We start from the raw sequence: 22,909 nt of genomic DNA, 5'->3' as shown, positions 1-22,909 counted from the left end.
TTTCGTGCAACCGGGCCTATGACTATCGGCTTGAGTTAACAGTGAAATTTGGAACATAAACACCCTATACCATGGGATATCTTCATATGCTATCTTTCCTCTATTAAGATACGTACAGATTTACGCGCCGCGAACATGAGCAATTCACTTTTAATCAGCTGATGCCAAGCTTTTTATATCTGTATCTTACCGTTTCTGTAAAAATATAGATATAGTCAGCTGATTAGAAGTGAATTGCTCATGTTCGCGGCGCGTATATCTGTACGCACCTTTATATTATTTATCAAATCACTGATCCGAATTTGATTGAAAATAATTCAAACAAAGTTTGTTACCTGAATATGTTTGTACTCCGATACCAGATGCCTGGACAAGTCCATGACACAAGGACCCTTGGTGGGATGTTGGCGCACTTTCAGGTTGTGGCCAGAGTCTTTAAGCAGCAGATCTTTCACCTTTTCGTTGTAGATCTCAAGGTAGCTCACCTATACAATAGAATAGAAACTTTATATGCACACAAAAACACAAACAATACCGTTTGAAATAGAAACAAATTCAAAATGAAAAAAAAGAATTATAATAAAAATATAAATGTGAGATTGTTAATCATATAAATATAAGCCTCTATTTATAAAACAGAAAATATGACAGTTTACAGCATGGTCGCTTTCAAACTTCTCCTACAAATAAAAAAGAATTTAGGCTCATATAGCTGCAGAACCGACATTCACAATCATAACACTAGGAACAAATCAAAAATAGATGTACCATATACTAGATTGAATAGGATAGCAACCAGCCCGAATCATATATCATTGAAATTATTCAATAGATTGCCCATACTAGCCAGGAACCTACCAACTAAAACTTATAACATAGAGCGCCTCCTATTGGAAAATCCATTGTACTCACTCTCAGATTTCTTTAATCTACCATTTGACAACTGTTTTAATTGAAGCAGGGAAGAATATATCTTCAAGTATAAGTGTTCTCAATATTTGTATTGTTATCTTTTTGATGTATTCTTCATTTTATCAATTAATGACTATATTCTATTATGTTATATGAGTTTATCCTATTTGATGTTATATTCTTTATTCTATTGAAAGATACCTTGTATAGATGAATTATTATTATTATGTACTTTTACTATTGTAAAATTGAAACCTGAAGTTATGTACGGTATTATTATTAAATTAACGTTTCCGATAGCATTGTTATGCATTGAAGGAATACAATTATTCTTATTCTTATATCACTTCCTTCTGGACTTCTGCTAAAACAGAGTGAGGCAGAGCCGATTGACGAGTTTGGAAGGGTTATAAGTAATGAACCATTCAACTTTGAAAAAGATATTTAATGGGTTCAATTCAGTTTGAAATGTAGTTCTTATTCTTAATTTTTTGAAAATGATATCAGTAAAATGGCGGCCATCAGCAGAAATACCCTGATGTAGCGTATTTTCGAAGTTTAAAACGCATTTTGGCACACTGCGATTGATAAGGCCTGGATCTCTTCTCTGATTCGCTCCTTTAGTTTTTGCGAGGTATGTGGGCGATCTTTGAAATAGTATATTTCGCACCTAGAGCAGAAAATGCGATTTTTCCGGCTCAAAATCGGTTTTCAAGTCCGAGGCCGTAGGACGAGGACTAGAAAAGATTGGGAGTCGGAAAAACATTTTTGCCCGTGGTGCGAACGCTATTTTTCGCCACACACAAAAATAAACAATATATATATATATGAGAATAGTTGTTTACTAAACACTTCCGAAAGCAGAAGTGGAAGGTGATAGCTCTAGCAAATCTGAGGTAATCTGAATATCAGGAAATTTTCCAAGTATTTTTATTTTTTATTCTGATTTGTCTAAATAACCTAAAAGATGATGTTCAATTATGTGGGAGGTTGAGTTTATACTTTTTTATTATTTCAAATGACAATAAAATGATATTATTATAAATGTTTTAATTATTGAATTATAAACTCAAATAATGGAAAGTTTTTTGATCAGCTGTTTAAGCACACTTGAAATTTAGCGGCCGGAAAGGGTACTCTTTCCGGCCTTAGTCGGAAAGAAACCTGTTCTGACGTCAGACGAGAGTCGTCTGCAAACAATTTGACAGACAGACAGACAGACAGACAAAAGATATTTATTTTAAAAAAAATGCACTTTACATACAAAGTAATAATCTTATGTACTCATTATCAATATAAAACAACAACAAAGAATAAAATCAACCTCATGAATACAGTAAGCCAAGTAAATCTTTAGAAAATGGTCTGCATGGGCAAAAAATGCCTGTGCGCAAACCAGAGTTGCATATTATAAGTTTGTTAGAGAGAAAGGAAACACTAATTTTGCTGCATTCAGAATCCTATTTAATATTATTATTACGTACAGAGGATTTTTGGATAGCTCAAAAAAATAATAGAAAGGTTAATTATTGTAATGATGCATACAGATTCCAAGAACAGTAGTCAGGTTGTCACCACCAGCGAATTTATCAATTAAGGTAGGTATAATTTGTTGTGATGATGTTTTCTGAATTGTCCACTCCCAGCTGTATTAAAAATTTCTTCAATTTCAATTTAAATAAGGATTTTGAGACGTCCTGAAATACTATGTGGTGTGGGAAGTGACGAGCCAAGTTACGGTACAGAACATGTGAAATATAGAAGGAATTTGTTTGTGTAAGGGATCTCTGGAGGGGTATAGCTGTAATACCAGTGTTAACAGCATACCGCGTTTGATGCATATGTGTAATGGGCCCAAGAATATTCATGTTGGAGAATAAATGTATTGAAATATTTTTAATGAAGAGCTATCTTACAGTCAGGACCTCACTCTCCTCAAAGAGAATGTTAGTTGAGAAACGAGGATTTTTTTAGAGCTACTTTCAAAATGGCTTTCTGGACAATAAAGAGTGGCTGAAGTACCGTCTTGCAAGCACCACCCCATGCAACTATACCAAACTCCAAAAGGGACTGGACATATGCAAAGTATGCCATTCTAACCTCTCTCTTATCCAGTACATAGCTAATCATTCTAAATGCATATATATATTTTCTAAGTCTTTTTTTATGTATTCAATGTGAGCAGACCACCTCATCCTATGGTCGAAAAAAACGCCCAAATACTTGTAGGAAGTGACCATTTCAATACAAGAACACCCACATGTAACACTGAGAAAATCCCCACAGCCGTGAAATTTCAAACTTGATAAATTGTAATCGGTCGTTGGTCTCAATGATATTGGCATAAATTTCGTTTTCGTGGTGTTCATTGTCAATGTATTCTGATCAAGCCATGTTTTTATGTGAAAAAGGTCATTTTGAGCATTTTCCTTAACTTCAACCCAGCTTGGCCCTTTAAAAAATATCAATGCATCATCTTCAAACAAAAATAACCTCCCATGTATATTTACTTTTGATATATTATTTATATAGATTAAAAAGAGGATTGGGCCCAAAGTGCTTCCCTGAGTCACCCCAAAGTCAACCGCCACATCTTCACCACTGACATCCATCAAGGAAACAAACTGAAGGCGATTTGACAGATAACTTTTGAACCATGCCAACGCTGTACCTCGTATTCCAATAAGGTTTAATTTATTCAATAATTTGTTCCTATCAACCGAATCGAAGGCTTTTTTTAGGTCAAGGAATAGAAGCATCATTCGTCGATTTTCATTCATTCCTTCATTTATGGCTTTGCAAATGTCAAATAGATCATCAGGTATATTTTTATCTTTTCTGAAGCCATACTGACAGTCACATAGAATTCTATTCCTATTAAGATAGAAAATGGGCTGTTCTTTCACTATTTTTTCTAGAATTTTTGAAAAAACGCTTAGCAATGATATGGGACGGTAATTGTTTTTGTCGGTAGGGTCACCAGATTTGAAGAGGGGAAAAACCTTGGCCATCTTTAGGAACTCAGGGAACACACCAGACTGTAAACTAAGATTAATTAAATGAGTTAGTGGCTTGATCAGAATTGCAATATTATCTTTCAGGAACTTAGCAGAGATATTATCTTACCCTGGAGCTGACCCACCTCTGAGACTACCTATGGCATGCATAATTTCAGCTTCAGTTACAGCCTGAAACTCAAAGTGATTTCGATTCAAATGTTGACTATCATCGACTAAAAGAGGCTCTCCAGAATCTATAGCATCAGCCAGAATTTGGCCGACTGATAAAAAAAAACATTGAATTCATCAGCTACATTCTTGTAAATCGCTGTTGTAACAGACTGGATACCTGGTAGAAATTTACTAATAACAAAAGAATCCTTATTAATACTTTTTCCCGCCAACTCTTCTATCACAATGCCTTTCAGATCTACGTAGGGACTGGAAAACAGCTGCTTTCTGTGCAGTGTGGCGAAAAAGAATTATAATAAAAATAAGAATGTGAGATTGTTAATCATATAAATATATCACATCCTGCTGGTCTTCTGCTAAAACAGAGTGGGACAGAGCCGATTGACGAGTTTGGAAGGGTTATAAGTTAGGCCCTGCCCCACCCTGTACCACTTGATAATCTGCAAACAGGATCGTATAAATTGGCTCTTTGTTATAAATTGTTTCCTGATTGTATTCGCATGAGGCTACATTTTCTGATTCTATGTCTTAAACCACTACCAAGGTAAATTTTGAATAGGGAGACAATAATAATGTGAACTGTGCGCAAAGAAATGAATTTAAGTACGCGCACAGAATTATCAATGAATAAACAGTTGATATCTAAAAATATGAATAACGAAATGGAATATTAAAACAAATGTTAAAAAATACTAAGCCCCGGTTGCACAAAAGCCTGTTAGATTTTAATCGTGATTAAATTCATAGAAGGATTTTTGGAGACGAAAGCTCCTCTGGTTGATTCTCGTGGCATTTAATTGAGATTAAAACTTAACATATTTTTGTGCAACTGGGTGTAAGATAGAAAAAATAACTTGAAGTAAAACAAAACTATAGTGAGGTCCACGTTATAATGGCAGTGGATAAAGATAGAAGAATAGCGATGCCGATTGTCTGCATTAATTAATTATATTTCTACACTGTCAAAAACATAATTGGCATCGTTGTAGACCTAGAAAAAAATAATACCACCGGCTATGTCGAATGATAGACAAGGATAGCAAACCAAAGTTGATCAAATACTGTCATTATAACGTGGACCTCACTATAGTTTAAACTTCTTGAACACGATAGAATATCCTGATTTCTATCATCACTATATTTACACTATTTACCATATTAAATTTATTCATTCAATTTTTATATTTACTTATTTCATTTTAATATTAAAAGTTTACTATATTTACCTCTATGCGATAGTTAGCGCCGAGCGCCATACGCTTGAAAAGCGCCTCGCATATCCTAGGCATGAGACCCTGATTGGACTTCGATCCCATCATAGTGAACGTTTTTCCACTACCTGTTTGGCCGTACGCAAACACGCATGCGTTATAGCCCTCAAACGCCGCGTCCACCACGTCTGTGCCCAAGTCGTTGAACACCTGAAATTCAATAAATAAATCAGTTTTTAATTCAATTGAAACTATAATTATTAAACAAATCTAGATGATAATCAATGCCATATATTTCATGTCATTCTTCATTTTCCCACATGAATACTTTTTGAATTTTCTTTTCAAGGCCCATATCTGTTTGTTACATTTATATTTGGTGTTTTTATATTTTGTGTATTTGTGTACTTTTTGTCTGCTGCTGTGACTTTGTCAATTGCCAATGTTGGTTTAAGACGGTAAAATTTATTGACCGAGCGAAGTGAGGTCTAAGATTCAAGTCGACGGTTTGGCATTTCTCTGAATGTTTAAATGTTTATATGATGCGCATTTACAGCGAATGTTTAAATGCATATGGTTTGGGACGTCGTTCAGTTATAAATGTTATTTATTCTATTGATAAAATTTTTGTGCATTATTTGTTATTATATTCTTTAATTTTTATAAATTTTGAATTCCCAATTAGTTTTATTTTTACTTTTTTCATAAGTATTTGAAATCTTTGTATTTTTCATTTTTGAATTATGTGGTATTTTTGTATATTTTGTAATTTCGTATTTTTTATGATTACTTTTCTTTTTTCATTTGTATCTGTACAATTTTTATTGTTAGGGAGACATATTTGGGAACACCCGTTGTCTCCATTGTGAATAAATAAATAAATGAACTATTGATTGCGTGCAATAACGCATGCAATTAATAACTAAAATATCATAGTATTGTCTCTCGAACTTTCTCTGCTTTGAACTTGGGCTGTCCTGTTGCCAGTATGTCTTGAAGGAGATTAGATTTTGATGTTAGCATTTTTGATACACCAACCCCAACAGCCATAAGCTGTTCTCACACCGATATCTCGCCGACACGACATACAGACAGGATTTACTCTGATGGACAGTATAAGAGGAGGCTGCGGTTTATAGCTGCGCGAGGTCTACTGTTCACAGAACTACTAGTTTATCTATATATTTATTATTCGTTAACAGGTGATTGTTGAGATATCGCTTACCTGAAGGGATCTTTATCTTGAGAAATCAATTATATTATATATTATAAATATTAATTATATTATAATAAATATTAATTGTCTCAGTCCGGGCAGTTTGAACTAATTGTATTTTTTCAAGATTAAGGATATTGTAAGGGAAGTTGGTATTTTAGACATTCATCTTGTAAAAGTTTTATTTGATATATTTTTCTTTTGTTGCCATTCGAGACATGGGGTGCAAACCAGGAGACCAGGATCCATAAGGTAGGAGTTTGAACCATTTAGTCCACTTCAAATATTAGTTACAGTTTTTTATTATTTGAGCGGCACAGACATCGAACGAGTAGCCTTATATTGTTTGTAAATTCATTATAGTTTCCATTAATAAATAAAAATTGGTAACCTTGTTTGTATTGTAATTATAATTATTTGTTTAACAGTGAACTTAATCGAAAAATAAATTGTTTAGCTCTCCTTTTAACGTTGTCATCAATCAGACACAGCAAACCATTAGTGTCGTTCTCTTTATATATTACATATTTCAAATAAAATTATATCATTTATTTCACAAAAAAAAAATAAATAAAAAAAAGTGGTACACATATTTTAAAAAACATAATTTGGTCATCGTTGTCTCTTTTCTGTATAGTGCTACTTGTAATATAAATAGAAATAGAAATAAAAATATTAAATTTTTATTATTATTTCTATTTCTATTTATATTAAATTTTTATTTTTATTTCTAATTGGTCATCATATTAGTTCTCACCCACATTTTTATATTACAGTAGGTTGATTAAAGAATGAAAGAGAAATAAAGGAGTTGTTTCATGACATTGTTTGATAGCGGGCATATTAAATTAAAATGTATGGAGATCTTAAGAGTTCATATTATTCATGTAGTGGATAGTTTCAACAGCGCAAAAAAAAAACAAGTTCGAGTATGGAAGTAATGACAAGAGTTTAATTTCAATCAGAACAAAAGTAAATAAATTCTGAGGCCTGGTTGCACAAAAGCCGGTTAAACTTTAACCGTGATTAGTTCCATGAGAACCAATAAGAGAAGCCATTATCAAAAAAGCCTTTTTATCAAGACGAAGACCTGGTTGCACAAAAGCCGGTTTAATTTTAACCGTGATTAATTCCATGAGAACCAAATAGAGAAGCCGTCTTATCAAAAATACCTTCAATTTAACCGGCTTTTGTGCAACCAGGCCATAGTCTTGTTAATGTAAAAGAAGTCAGGGACAATCGAATGGAATAAAGCAATCAATGATAAATCACTACAGCCTTCTTCTGGGCTAACAATGTGAAATGAATGTATTCTTCATTTGAATAATACTTTCAAGCTTTAATAGTTTTCGAACATCAAGTCATTATTTACTTTGTTACCTCTATTTATTTTGTATTAATTAAAAATTTTTATTTTGTGTGTTTGAAATTCTATGACATTGACCATACAGGGTCTGTATAATAAGTAACCGGACTGACCTCAGGAAATTTTTTATTGGCAAAATATGTACAATTTTTCTTTAGGAATCTTCAAAGTAGTCCCCATTGGAGTCGATAACACGCTGATACCGGATTTTCAAATCCCTGGAAATCGGCAACCTCTATGCTGTCTAGAGCCCTTGTCGTAGCACGTTGAACGTTTTCCACAGTCCTGAACCGCGTCCTCTTAAGTTGTCTCTTGATCTTGGGGAACAAAAAGATGTCCGGTGGTGCCATAAACGGGCTGTAAGGACGATGTGGCAACGTTACCCTCGACTGTTTGGCCAACTGCTCGGTGACGAGCAGGCAGGTGTGCGACGGAGCATTGTCGTGATGGAGGATCCACGAATCGGCAATCCCCGGACGGACTTGATGAACCCGGGCGGTTGGTCGACGAAGCACCTCTCTGTAGTACTGGCCGTTTACACTTTCACAAAGACTTTGTGCTGCCCGGCCAAACTGTAAACGGCTATGCTGTAGACAGCATAGAGGTTGTCGACTTCCAGGGAGCGTTCAGGGATTGGAAAATCCGGTATCAGCGTGTTATCGACTCCAATGGGGACTACTTTGAAGATTCCTAAAGAAAAATTGTACATATTTTGACAATAAAAAAATTCCTGAGGTCAGTTCGGTTACTTATTATACATACCCTGAACATTAGAAAATGATCCTATCAATAAAGCAACTTATATATCTATATCTACTTATACATTATGTTGTATAAAGCAGTAATTGATAATATAGGCCTATATACATGATTATTGTGAATTCATTGAAAACATAAATATGAAATTTGAATTTAGAACATTATTTGGCTAACATTACCAAATAATACTTTCAAAATCAATGATTTCCATCTATAAAGCTAGTGGAGAAAGATAGCAGAGCAACTTTGCCGATCCTCTGTCTTGTCAATATGCCTTCTATAGACCGTAGCTGATTCAGGTTTATTGATGTAATATTAACTAACTGTTCATTCTCGTTTAAAATAATCAATTATATTTTATTAAGCAAGAAATTATATTTCTTAATACTTCCATAATTAAGATGAAAAATTTTGACAATTAATTATTAATTCTACATTGTTAAAAGACCATCTGGCAACAGAGCAAAGCGAGAAAGAGATAGATAGCGCTATCCGCTTCGTTGAATTATAGACAAGGATAGCAATACCATTGCTAATCAAACACTGCCATTATAACGTGGACCTCACTATAGAGAACATATTCACAATCGAAGCAACATGAGTTCAGTGTACGCCTATCCCCACCCAACATACAATGAATATTGTCATATTTATTGTGACATGAATATTTATTGTGACTGACAATGAATATATTGTTACTGTGGCTGACAATAGAGACGGTTCACTGTCAATGAGGAGTCTGACTCTATTGATAACTGTAAATATTGTCTGTCTCGCTCACACTTCCGGCTTACCAACTTGATATGACCACTATGTTTGTAGAGTGTTCAATGCATACTCCAATATCACAACGTGATCTGACAGACAGCATCTACAGTATTCTATTTCTCGTAAAACTCTTCAATTCATTCCTATAAAATTATAGTGGATAGGAAGATTTTAGAAAGAAAAGATTTGAATTTTAGAAACACAAATGAAAACACTTGTTTTTGAAATTTAAGTTTTATTTTATTGACCGAGCGAAGTGAGGTCTAAGATTCAAGTCGACGGTTTGGCATTTCTCTTAATGTTTAAATGTTTATATGTTTATATGTTGCGCATTTACGGCGAAACGCGGTAATAGATTTTCATGAATGTACCTTTTTAAATTGCGCGTCGACGTATATACAAGGTTTCTAGAAATTTTGCATTTCAAGGATAATATAAAAGGAAAAAGGAGCCTCCTTCATACGTCAATATTAGAGTGAAAATCAGACTATAGAATTATTCATCATAAATCAGCTGTCGAGTTGACTATAAATTGCATGCCATGACGCATGCAATTCAATATCTCAATGTAACTTGGTAAAAAATTAGCAGCCGTGTAGACTATAAATTGCATGCACTATTATAGGATGCAAGGAACTACTTATAACAGCTCGTCTGGGCGCCAAGATGTCTTCTGGTTTTCTCGCGCTAAATTCCGGAAAGCGTTATATTATAATTAAATCTTGTGTGAGCATGATCTGATCAAATAAATAGTTAGTGTATCAGGGTGGATGTGCTTATGGTTTGGGACGTCGTTATAACTGCGCGAGGTCTACTGTTCACAGAACTACTAGTGTAAAAGTAGCCTATGGATATGGAACAAAGAAAAGATTCTTTATTGTCTGTGGTCCTTAGTAATCCAAGTCCCATAGTGCTTATTTTTTGTAGACAGTGTAGTTTCTGCTATAATATTAAATGTTTTTGATTAAATCGTCCATCGTCATCACCATCATTAATAAATTATAGGTTTTGAAAATAGTATCTTACGTCACATGGACGGGAAGAGGCCTTTTGCAAGCGAGAATGATGTTTCTAGTCGAGGCGTTAGCCGAGACTATAATTTCATTCAAGCACTGCAAAAGACATTCACGTCCAAGTAACGTACACTATTTTTTGTCATAATAATCTAAAGAAGAATAATTGAGAAATAAAAGTTCAACTTCTACAAAATTCCTGATTCGGAATTTGTAAACTAGGTTATGTTTATAGAATTCATGTAGTAACGTCAGCACAAACAGCTAATATTTTCTATTTCTCAATTATTCTTCTTCAGATTATGACAAAAAATAGTGTACGTTACTTGGACGTGTATGTCTTTTGCAGTGCTTGAATGAAATTCTAGTCTCGGTTAGCGCCTCGACTAGAAACATCATTCTCGCCTGCAAAAGGCCTCTTCCCGTCCTTGTTATGTAAGATGCTATTATAAATTAGTATTTAATTATATTGTTATAGTGTGTTTATCTTTTTTAGTTTTACTAAGTTTTTAGTTATTAATTGTAACTAAATATTGTTTCTGCAACCCAAGTTTATTTCAATATTATTGAAACTTTCGGATTGTTTAGTGTTATTTCCGGCTCTTATCAACCCTTCGAAATTCAAAATTCATCAGTCATATCTCGAATACGTATTCTCTGAGTGTTAATCTTTGGTGAAGACAGAAATTTTTAACTTAACCTCACTTTGGACTATTTATGTGCCAAAATCAAGGAATTGAAGAAGTTTTGGGCAATTGCCTGTTTCTCTTTCCAAATATCGTGTTTGTGACTGTTCTAATAAATAAATATTTGTTTTTTTCTATAATATTAACATTTATGTATATCAAATATTTTAATCCATATTTTTTCTCAAATTTAGTTTAATAGTTTATCTATTTTAAACTATGCGAATTATGCGAGGCCCTCACAAACACAGGCTTAAGCCTACATGTGAGTCTCTCACAATGTAAGGGTAGACTATCTATGAATGTAGCCTACTGTAACTGCACTGTATGATTTGTAAATTGTGAGAATAATTTGATTTGATATTCTTTATTAATTTATTCTTACATCATTATAATGATACCGAGAGGAAAAATTGTACCCACCTTCAAATAGTAATCGAAATATAGGCTGATAAAATGAATTGACAGTTCATATATTATGTTATTGTTGAAAAATACCATTCAATGCTTACCTGCTCTTGTGAAATGTAATGAGGGTCATTATGATCGAAGGACCAATAGGAATGATCGAAAGTGAAAAACTTGTTCAGCTCTCCCTGTCTTTCATTGCCCTGCAAAAGAAAATAAAAAATTATAATTATTCCAAAAGAAATCTGGAAAAAAGTATCATCTAAAACAAAATCATCCAAATTGGAGACTTATTTCTAAATCCAAACATGAGACAATAATCTATTATCATGTAGTCTACTCTCTGGGTGTAACCACTTCTGTATTGATTCTTTATTATTCCATTTATTTAATAATTTAGAACTACACAACTTCTGAGAATGTACCACATGCTAAAGCCCGAAAAGGTTCCAGTTCTAATTTTTTTTTATTTATTTATTTTTTTTTCAATTTCAATTTCAATTTATTTATTAAAAACACACATAACAAGACAAAACAAAATTACAAAAAATTTGAAACAAATAAAACACAATAAAATGTTACAAATATAAAAAACCATGGGCTTTGTGGTTGGGTGTGTTGGAGAAGAGAAAAAAAAGAGAGGAAGATACCTAGCCAACTATGGTTTCCCATGTAATAGGCAGGCAAAGAAGAGAAGAGAAGTAATGAGGGAAAAAGGTAAGGGAGAAATGGGGGGAAAGGAAGAAAACAGAGGAATAGGTACTCAAAATAATATAATTAATTTATACAATTAAGTGTTGAGTTCTTTCATAGAAGCATTCGAGGCAGAACATTATTTATTTATTCATATGCAAATACAATTCAGGTAAAAACAACAGGCATTTGCCCAAAACTGCTTCAATTATAGTAGAGTCCACGTTATAATGGCAGTATTTGATTAACATTTGTTAAAATAAACAGATAGCACTATTTTTGCCTAGCTCCGTAACGTTGCCAGATCGTTCTTAAATATGATTGATTAACCAAATCTTTCATCTCAAAATAAAAAAAGTGTGTTGCCCTACTACCTTCTCTGTGCAAATCTAGAAATAATCGACAAGAATTTATGTGAATTGAATTCTGTACAGCTATTCCATTCATCACCAACATCTTATGCAAATTTCTTCAGAATCAATACCGTAGTGAGTAATTGTATTTGTTGAATCATTTTTTTTTATCTCAATGAGAAAATGTATTATTTGATCATCTATATATATAAAAGCAAGATGGCACTCACTCACTGACTGACTGACTGACTGACTCACTCACTCACTCACTCGCATAACTAAAAATCTACCGGACCAAAAACGTTCAAATTTGGTAGGTATGTCAAGTTGGCCCTTAAGAGGCGCACTAAGAAATCTTTCGGCAATATTTTAACTCTAAGGGTTGTTTTTAAGGGTTTAAAGTTCGTCTTTTAGCATGTATATTCTTCTTCTCCCAATCTCTTGATTATAATTGAAATTTCCATATCATATGTTACTATAGAACTATAATCTAGATAGAGTACGTCTTCGAAACAGTTGTTAACTGGCAACTAAATTAATAATTTTGTCAGGTTGGCATTAAGTTGAGTTGACTTTGTTAGGTTGGCACCAAGTTGAAGATTTAAATGCATTTATCGCGGAAAAATTGATTGGGCACTGCTACTTCAATCCTGGGAATATTATATTACTAGCAGTCAGGCTCGCTTCGCTCGCCATATCCGTTTAGCCAGCCGTTTAGTCTGGACCCCCGACTGGATTGTCCTAACATATGATAAAAATGCCCAAATGAAAAATGCAGGCGAGCGAAGCGAGCCTGCTGATCTCATTCTTGGACGATCCAGTCGGATGTCCAAGGGGCGGAGCCCCCTGGCTAGACGGATATGGCGAGCGAAGCGAGCCTGACGGCTAGTTGAAAACTATACTTTCTAGACGAATAAAATGAAAGATAGAGTTGATTATTGTTAACAAGAATCATGTAATTAATATTCGATCTGATATACCGGAATATCTTAAATTGAAGCTACCCACTATAGAAAGCTGTGGTAGTAGAGAATTGGCAACTCTGCCGTCCTTTCATTACCACTGATTTTATAACATGATTCTCACTTCAGGTTAAGCCGTCAGTCCCGGCTGCCTAAAAAGCAGTCGTTAGGTCATGTCAGAGGCCCTGAAATTGATCAGTTGCGACCTGAAAACTCTGACACCAGACCTGAGCCAGCCAGGTCACTCGATATTATTATTGTACTCCATGAACTTCAACTCTGTGTTTGGTAAAAGACAAAGATGGTAAATAACTTAATGCATTTTGAACTTATTGATTAAGAAGCCGGTTAAGCTCCTCAACTTTCAACTAATAACAAAATTTATCATGTACTGTAGAACTCTTCTACATTAACACGAAATTTTCTTATTTATTTATTTAATCATTCAGAATCACACAACTTACAGAAAAGTAGCACAGGCTTATAAGCCCAAAACGTTTCCAATTCTAATTTATACAACAGTCCAAATGTAGCTAGGTTATGTGTCACTTAACATTCATCAATTACACACTTAATTTACAATTCAAAACACACAAAAATCATTTATAAATTAGAAAAATACTTCTAAATTAAGTCTTCTGGGTATGATCGAAGAGTATCATATAAAGCCCAATTTTTCTATACTCTATTTTGTAGTTTCTATTCTATGTATAGTGAGGTCCACGTTACTAGTAGTTCTGTGAACAGTAGACCTCACGCAGTATTCTCATCCACAAGTACCTGATTGAAACTATAGACCTTAAGGAAATACAGCAATAGACTGGCTTCTCCACACATCTGTGTAATCACTTGTCAGCTGATTTATGGTGAATAATAATTCTATAGTCTGATTTTTACTCTAATATTGACGTATGAAGGAGGCTCCTTTTTCCTTTTATATTATCCTTGAAATGCAAAATTTCCAAAAACCTTGTATATACGTCGACGCGCAATTAAAAAATGAACATACCTGTCAAATTTCACGAAAATCTATTACCGCGTTTCGCCGTAAATGCGCAACATATAAACATTTGAACATTAAGAGAAATGCCAAACAGTCTCACTTCGCTCGGTCAATAATGGCAGTGTTTGATTAGCAATTGCTATCCTTGTCTATCATTCAACAAAGCGGATAGCGCTGTCTCTATCTCGCTTTGCTCTGTTGCCAGATCGTCTTCTAACAATGTAGAATTAATAATTAGCATGCTATTTCATCTTAATTATGAAAATTCATTATGAAATTATTGAAAAATATAATTTCTTGCTTAATAAAATACAATTGATTATTTAAAACGAGAATGAACAGTTGATATTACATAAACAAACCAGTATCAGCTACCGTCTATAGAAGGCATTGACAAGACAGAGGATCGGCAACGTTATTCTCCTATCTTTCTCCACTGCCATTATAGCGTGGACCTCACTATAGTTTGTAGTTTCTCTGTAATGATGTGACTCTTTGAGTATCATAATTGCAACTAAATTATGAAGACTTGAAGACCAATTCTAATTGAATTATGTAATATCAAACTAACTTTTTATGAAACAAAATATTAATAATGTGAGTGCTATGATTCCGTAGTCTTGAAGACCAATCCTCATTGACTATGATTATAAAATTCTATTTTTCTATACTCTATTTTATATTTTCTATGATATGATGTGACTTTTCGAATATCATAATTGCTACTAAATTATGAAGACTTGAAGACCAATTCTAATTGAATTATGTAATATCAAACCAACTTTTTATGAAACAAAATATTAATCATGTGAGTGCAATGATTCCGTAATGCTTGAGCCACGACCTGCCAAGAACGTCTACAGAGTTGATCAACTATTGATTACAGTGGAAATTTGATATAAAGCTACCTGTTTTCACGATATGCTCTGTACAACTCTGCCCGTGCTACAATAAAAATTAAATTTTGTATGATTTGTGTTTCATAATTGAAATTCAATGAGAAGAATTCGTTACGAGATAACCTGTCGAAAAATTTACGGAATTATTTGTGATTTAATATTTTATTTTATTATTTATCCATAATTTTCACAAAGTAGCACTGATTGGGAGAGAAAAACTAAGGATACTCCTTGTACTATTTCTCTCCCAAATTTAGGTAACATTATTTTTAAAAGTCCAAAATAGGGTTATGGTTTCACTTTTCTAAAATTTAGTCCATTTTAAAACAACGAAAACTAAGAATTTTAAATTTTGACGGTTGAAAACAGAATAAAAAAAATATCACACTCAAATCACCATTAATTGGAACAGTTTTGCGTAATTTGACAAAATTTAGAGCCAGACAAAACACTATATTGAAATATTATTTGAGAGATAATAATGTGAAATTTTTCTTCTATGTTTGGTTTTGAAGCATCTAAATTTATAAATCACTTGGTGAAAACAATTAAGAACTGAAAATTTTTAGTCCTTAATTATTTTCACAAAGTAGATTTTTAAATTTAGATGCTTCAATTCCACATTATTATCATTAAATAGTAAATAATAGATGAATGGACCTACAGTTTTAGATTCACGTTTTCAATTTAGAGGATTTCTTGGGAGTGCGTACTTGTCACGTTTTATTTTTCCATCGTCCTCTATTGTAGATAGCTGAGACTAAGTTATCCCGGTGTATCCATTCTATTATTAATTGCTGACTCTTATTAATAATGATCATTAAGGATCTGAGGTATATTTTCATTTCCATCAATTAATTATTATTTTGATAATTAAACCAAATTTATTCAATTTGTGATACAAAGTTCACATAAGATAGTTTAATCAAATAGTTTGTCTTGAAAAATATTAAAGTTGTTAATATAATTACTCCAGCATGGAACTATAAAACCAAATTCAAGTCTGTTTCTTGGTTCTGCAACATTATTTCATAATGTGTGACTATTTTCTATTCTAGTGATAATAATGTGAAATATTTCTTCTATGTTTGGTTTTGGCGCATCCAAATTTATAAATCACTTTGTAAAAATGAATTAAGAACTGAATATGTTGTGAAGTGAACAACTACAAGACTTAACCTATTTCGGACTATGTGTAACCTTATCCAAATTTGGGAGAGGAATAGCACAAGGTTACCTTATTTTTTCTCTATCAATTTGATGACGTACTTGTATGAATCAATAAAGAATAAAGATTCGCAATACATTTCTATAGTGAGGTCCACATTACAATGGCAGTGGAAAAAGATAGGTGAACAGCGTTGCTGATTCTCTGCCTTGTCAATGCCTTCTATAGACGGTAGCTGATACAGGTTTATTGATAAAATATCAACTGTTCATCCTCATTTAAAATAATCAATTATATTTTATTAAGCAAGAAATAATATTTTTCAATAATTTCATAATGAGTTTACATTATAATTAAGATCAAATAATTTGTTAATTGATGATTAATTCTACATTGTTAAAAAACGATCTAGCCACAGAGCAAAGCGAGAAAGAGATAACGCTATCCGCTTTGTTGAATGATTGACAAGGATAGCAATACCATTGCTAATCAAACACTGCCATTATAACGTGGACCTCACTAAAGGAGATTGATTGATTGAGATTAAATGGCTGGAAGTATGAAAGGGATCTGAGATTAACCAGTGTTAAGCAGAAGGTGGCTTTATAATATGAAACTCACTTTAGGTAGGCCTATCAAATTAAAAATTTGAGAGAGACTTAAGTTTATTGACTAAACTAGAAGAGGGACAAGGACAAGGCTATTGCTGGTCCAGTCATGGTCACATTCTAATAAACATTTTTCACATCTCTCTCTTTCCTAGCCTGCAGCAGATCCTGTTTTGTATTCAAAAATTCTGGTCAAACCAACTAATTATTCATTGGTGAATCTAGCAAAACCTTACAACTATAGTGAAATCCACGTTATAATGGCAGTGTTTGATTAGCACAATGGTATTGCTATCCTTGTCTATCATTCAACAAAGCGGATAACGTTACCTCTTTCTCGCTTAGCTCTGTGGCCAGATCATTTTTTAACAATGTAGAATTAATCATCAATTAACAAATTATTTGATATTAATTATAATGTAAACTCATTATGAAATTATTGAAAAATATCATTTATTTATACTATTATAATGGCAGTATACTATTAACATTGGTCTTGCTATCCTTGTCTATCTTTCGACAAAGCAAATAGTGGCACTAATGTCCACGTTATAATGGAAGTATTTGATTAACATTGGTGTTGCTATCCTTGTCTATCATTTGACAAAGCAAATAGCGACACTGATGTTGCATTATTTATCAACTGTATTTCAAAATAAATCAGTAACAATGTAAACAAAATGCATGAACTAGGAATTTGCACAAGTGTTTCAGATTGCAATGAGACAATAGAAAACAAATTGATTAAAATTTAAAGACCAAAAAAATTGTTATTCAAAGAATATTACAGCTTCAATGAAAAAGACTAAGAAATTGTCAAAAAACCACAGATTTATTGATAGTTAGAAAGACCGGTTTCGGTTATTACACCATTGTGATTGTCAAAACAGTAAAAATGGTTAGTAGATAATGGACAGTAATCGGCTTGCAATTTAGAACATAAACGACTATGTAGGCTATATCATTGTAACAATGGTGTAATAACCGAAACCGGTCTTTCTAACTATCAATAAATCTGTGTTTTTTTGACAATTTCTTAGTCTTTTTCATTCAATATGAATAATTACCACAATATCAACTTCTCAACTACACAAAAAGTGGAAAAATATTACAGCTATAACTGTGAATAGAATATAAACGTATGTAATATTTGAGTGAACCCTTCTGAATTCCAGATGTAATATCAAATACAATTGAATAAAAATACTAAGAAATTGTCAAAAACCACAGATTTATTGATACTTAGAAAGACCGGTTTCGGTTGTTACACCATTGTCAATCTCTGATAAACAGAGTTTCAGATCAATCTTGATAGTACAAGAGTTTGATCTGAGTTTATCAGAGATTGAAAATGGTGTAACAACCGAAACCGGTCTTTCTAAGTATCAATAAATCTGTGGTTTTTGACAATTTCTTAGTATTTTTTCTCAATATAAATAATTACCACAATATCAACTTCTCAACTACATAAAAAGTCAAATATAATTCTTCTAAAGAGTCTCATCTAATTTCATCTAAAGAGTCAAATATAACAAGTTGACCTTTTACAAAAAATATTTTTTTATTTTCTTGTAACAGTGTGTTGATTGATGAATAAATTTGATTTGATTTTGGTTGAAATTTTTAAAAAGGGTACTTAAGATTTTTAATTTCATGGTCCATACAATTTATTTTCCCAAACATTCTAGTTAATCAAACTACACATAAAAATGCACTCAAATTCAATTTATCCACCATCAAATTACAAACCAGTTGAATTATCATAGAAATATTACTAGTACCTTCTTTAACTTTCACGTTTTATATAAATACAACTATAGTGAGGTCGACGTTATAATGGCAGTGTTTGATTAGCAATGGTATTGCTATCCTTGTCTATCATTCAACAAAGCGGATAGCGCTATCTCTTTCTCGCTTTGCTCTGTTACCAGATCGTCTTTCAACAATGTAGAATTATTAATAATTCATTAACAAAATATTTCATCTTAACTATGAAAATTCATTATGAAACTATTGAAAAATATAAATCCTTGCTTAATAAAATATAATTGATTATTTCAAACGAGAATGAACAGTTAATATTTTATCAATAAACCTGTATCAGCTACCGCCTATAGAAGGCATTGACAAGACAGAGGATCGGTAACGTTGTTCTGCTATCTTTCTCCACTGCCATTATAACGTGGACCACACTATAGTTTTGAGGTTTTGAGCACTCAAGCCAGATCTTGTACTCTTGTAATTTCAAAGTACATGAGTAATACATAGAGTGGTACCAGGTAGAAGTTACAGTTTGAAAATGATTTGCATTGCAAATGTCGTGTAGTGTTTTCTATTCATTCCAACACTTTGGCTTCAGCTATGGTTAGTTAGTACATTATGAACATTATTCATCACTAAATATGCATCATCTAGAAGCTAACATTTTGCCACAGTCTTCTCAACATTATAAGCGTAACAATATTCTTAGCACATTTCATTTATGATGCTCCCTCATCTATATAAAAAAAAAATCGAGCCTCAAATTTTGAAATTCAATAACTTTTTTTCTTTCCTTGCCCTATTACCATAGGTAAGGAAAGTATTGCTTTCCCAAAAAATTAAGGTACCCTTATTTCAAGTTTTCTATACGTTTCAAGGTCCCCTGAGTCCAAAAACATGATTTTTGGGTGTTGGTCTGTGTGTGTATATGTGTGTGTGTGTATGTCTGTGAACACGATAACTCCATTCCTAATTAACCGATTGACTTGAAATTTTAAACTTAAGGTCCTTATACGATGATGATCTGACAATAAGAAATTCAATAAAATTCAATTCAAGATGGCGGAAAAAGTGGCGGATAATTACTAAAAAACCATGTTTTTCACGTTTTTCTCGAAAACGGCTCTACCCTTTTTCTTAAAATTTATATCATGGATAGCTATTTATATGCCCTATCAACTGACATGAGTCTCATTTCTGAGAAAATTGCAGGAGCTCCGTAATATTCTTGAGAAAAATGGCGGATAGTTACTAAAAAACCATGTTTTTTACGATTTTCTCGAAAATGACTTGACCGATTTTTTTCAAATTCATACCCTGTATAGTTATTCATCAGCTCTATAAACTGGCATGAGTCTTTTTCCTGGGAAACTAATGGGGGTTCCACCCCATCCTTGAGAAATGGACTGTTCTCCTTCTCGTGCATGAGGTAGGCAGGTGAGCAGTTTAAAAAAAACACATAGTCGTGATATTTCATCTGTAAGGAAAAAGTACTCTGAAAACAATTATAATATACACATATACAATAGTCTAATCGTAGTTTCAAATATGTTGCCGCCAATCGTCATTATGTTATTCCCCTGAATTATTCTCGTTCAAGAATGAGCAAGGAAAGTTGTGTGAGTGTACCACACCAAATTTTTATGTGTGCACCGAATTTGATGATTTTTAGTTGTGTTTTTTCTTCAGTTGATACTCAGATGTTGCAGCGATCAATGAGGAATCGTCAACACAGATTTCAAGAGTGTATTCGTGCAGGAGTTAGCCATCTTAAAGAAGTAATTGTCAAAAAGTGATAGATGTTATTAATAATTCTCAACTGGCAAGTCTTGAACTTTACATTAGTTTGAATAGAATCATTTTTGCCCTTCCCACTAATGTTTTATGGCGTTTTTAAAAGTTCCCGTTATTCTGTGTCACCTGTATAAGCCAATAAAAATATAGAAATCTGAGCACTCTTTTTTAAATTATTTAGTCACAAGGTTGCTTGGATTTCTATTTTTATTTATATTCAAGAGTAGCCCTGAAGAAAAAAGACAATATATAAGCCAATAATTATTTCCTTTATTGTATGAAAGATGTGATAGTGATCCAATTTCAAGACAAAGATTTTGCATATAAAATAGGACTTGCTCTCCCATCTAGGACGTTACATTTGATTCAAGCAGTGATAAAATATTACACCTCCACTTTCTGGTTCAAGCTTTGTCTGGAGTGTATACAAAGTAATTGATCATCTACTCATTGGAATAAGGAGAAAGTTTCACCTGTGATTTACGCATATTAGTCCAGCGAGAAGCATTACCAGTCATAAAATAAACACTGACTTCATCTTATGTACTTTCTGTATATACTTGATGTAAATATAAGTATAATTTACGGTACTCAGTGTCCCGAAAGGCCTACTTATCTACTAACTGCGTCAGTTGGTTCTAAAGTTAGCAGATGACCATCTATCCAAGTTCTACTTTCTCTGCATGCATATTTCGAGTTTATTGAACAGGATAGAAGCTAATAAAATTCTGAACAATGAGAAATAAAATTATGGAAATGTTCAGTAGGATTTCTTGTTCCCTCTGAAGTTATACGTCATTTGTATCTACTAAGAGCTGGTGTTACCCGTGCTTCACAAGGGTCTGTTAAAAATACAAATGGATCTTTTTTTGAAAGAATAGGACGTTGATACATACATGTATATTAATTGTCTTATTATATCTACGTATATGATGTGGAGGAATACCACAATATCTCATATCATGCAATCAAATTATCAAGATCTTTTTTATTCTTTATTTATATATTTATTTATTTATTCATTTATTCATTTATTCATTCATTCATTCATTCATTCATTCATTTATTTATTTATTTATTTATTTATTCCATAAAAACATAGAAATGTTCACAGACAAACTCCAGTACGAGCCTTAATGACATATTTGATAGTGTAACATTACAATTAAAAACGAAAATAAGAGAAAAGAATTATTGATTCATACAATAAATTTATCATCAAAATGATAAGGGGAGGAAAAATAAGGTAACCTTTTGCTATTCCTCTCCCAAATTTAGATAAGGTTACACATAGTCCGAAATAGGTTAAGTCTTGTAGTTGTTCACAAAATTCTCAGTACTTAATTATTTTTACAAAGTAGATTTTTAATTTTTTTGTAGTTGAGAAGTTGATTAATTATTCTTATTAGATAAAAATACTAAGAAATTGTCAAAAACCACAGATTTATTGATACTTGGCACTTATTGAAAGACCGTTTTCGGTTGTTACACCATTGTCAATCTCTGATATACTCATCAGAGTTCATCAGATTGACAATGGGGTAACAATCGAAACCGGTCTTTCTAAGTATCAATGAATCTGTGGTTTTTGACAATCAGACTCATGAACTCATCAGAGTTAATCGGAGATTAAAAAAATATTCTGAAAATATCAATTTTTAAGATAGTTATTCAATTAACAAAAAATAACCAAAAATAACTTTTAGTCGAGTTATTTTTGGTAAATTGAATAACTTTTTCAAAAATTGATAATTGATATTTTCAGAAAATTTTTGTTTTACTAGATCAACAATACCATAAAGTATTCTAAATCTCATGGACTTATATCTTACCGAATTTGAAATGTTCTGTCCCAATAATTCAAGCTTCAGTCGCTCATATCTCAAAAAGTAATGATCGGAAAAAAATGTTTTCCTGAGAAAACTTTCTCATTTTGATAGCTTGATGATATACAAATCAAAAAACTTTGAAAAATATCACGAGCAGAAAGTTTATTTTCAGCCTTTGCACAACCTTAAGATATTGTGTTTTTGTTAGACTTGTCTTTTTCAAATTTTTGTAATGTACGCATTTTTTGGCAAATACATTTCAAATTTAACAAAAAATCAAATCTATGGAATCCACTGACTCAACAACTT

General features: G+C 32.6%; 1 protein-coding gene across 2 annotated transcripts in view; it reads right to left on the bottom strand.

Moving 5' to 3' along the window:
• The window catches only part of LOC111045190 (kinesin-like protein Klp98A), a 68,884-nt gene that overhangs the window by 28,649 nt on the left and 17,326 nt on the right, over positions 1 to 22,909 (bottom strand). For both annotated transcript variants that reach the window (XR_005571092.1, XM_022330521.2), the window contains exons 3-5: positions 11,635 to 11,733; positions 5,330 to 5,524; positions 336 to 485 (exon numbers count right to left, since the gene is read on the bottom strand). Coding sequence is in view for 1 of the 2 variants with exons in the window: in XM_022330521.2 (XP_022186213.2) it covers positions 336 to 485; positions 5,330 to 5,524; positions 11,635 to 11,733 (444 nt within the window). In the remaining variant the exon portion in view is untranslated. The remainder of the gene's footprint in view (positions 1 to 335; positions 486 to 5,329; positions 5,525 to 11,634; positions 11,734 to 22,909) is intronic.

Source organism: Nilaparvata lugens, chromosome 4 (genome assembly GCF_014356525.2).
Source record: "Nilaparvata lugens isolate BPH chromosome 4, ASM1435652v1, whole genome shotgun sequence".
Classification (NCBI taxonomy): domain Eukaryota; kingdom Metazoa; phylum Arthropoda; class Insecta; order Hemiptera; family Delphacidae; genus Nilaparvata; species Nilaparvata lugens.
Note: the sequence above shows the minus strand (reverse complement) of the source record. Positions and strands in the feature narration are given on the sequence as shown.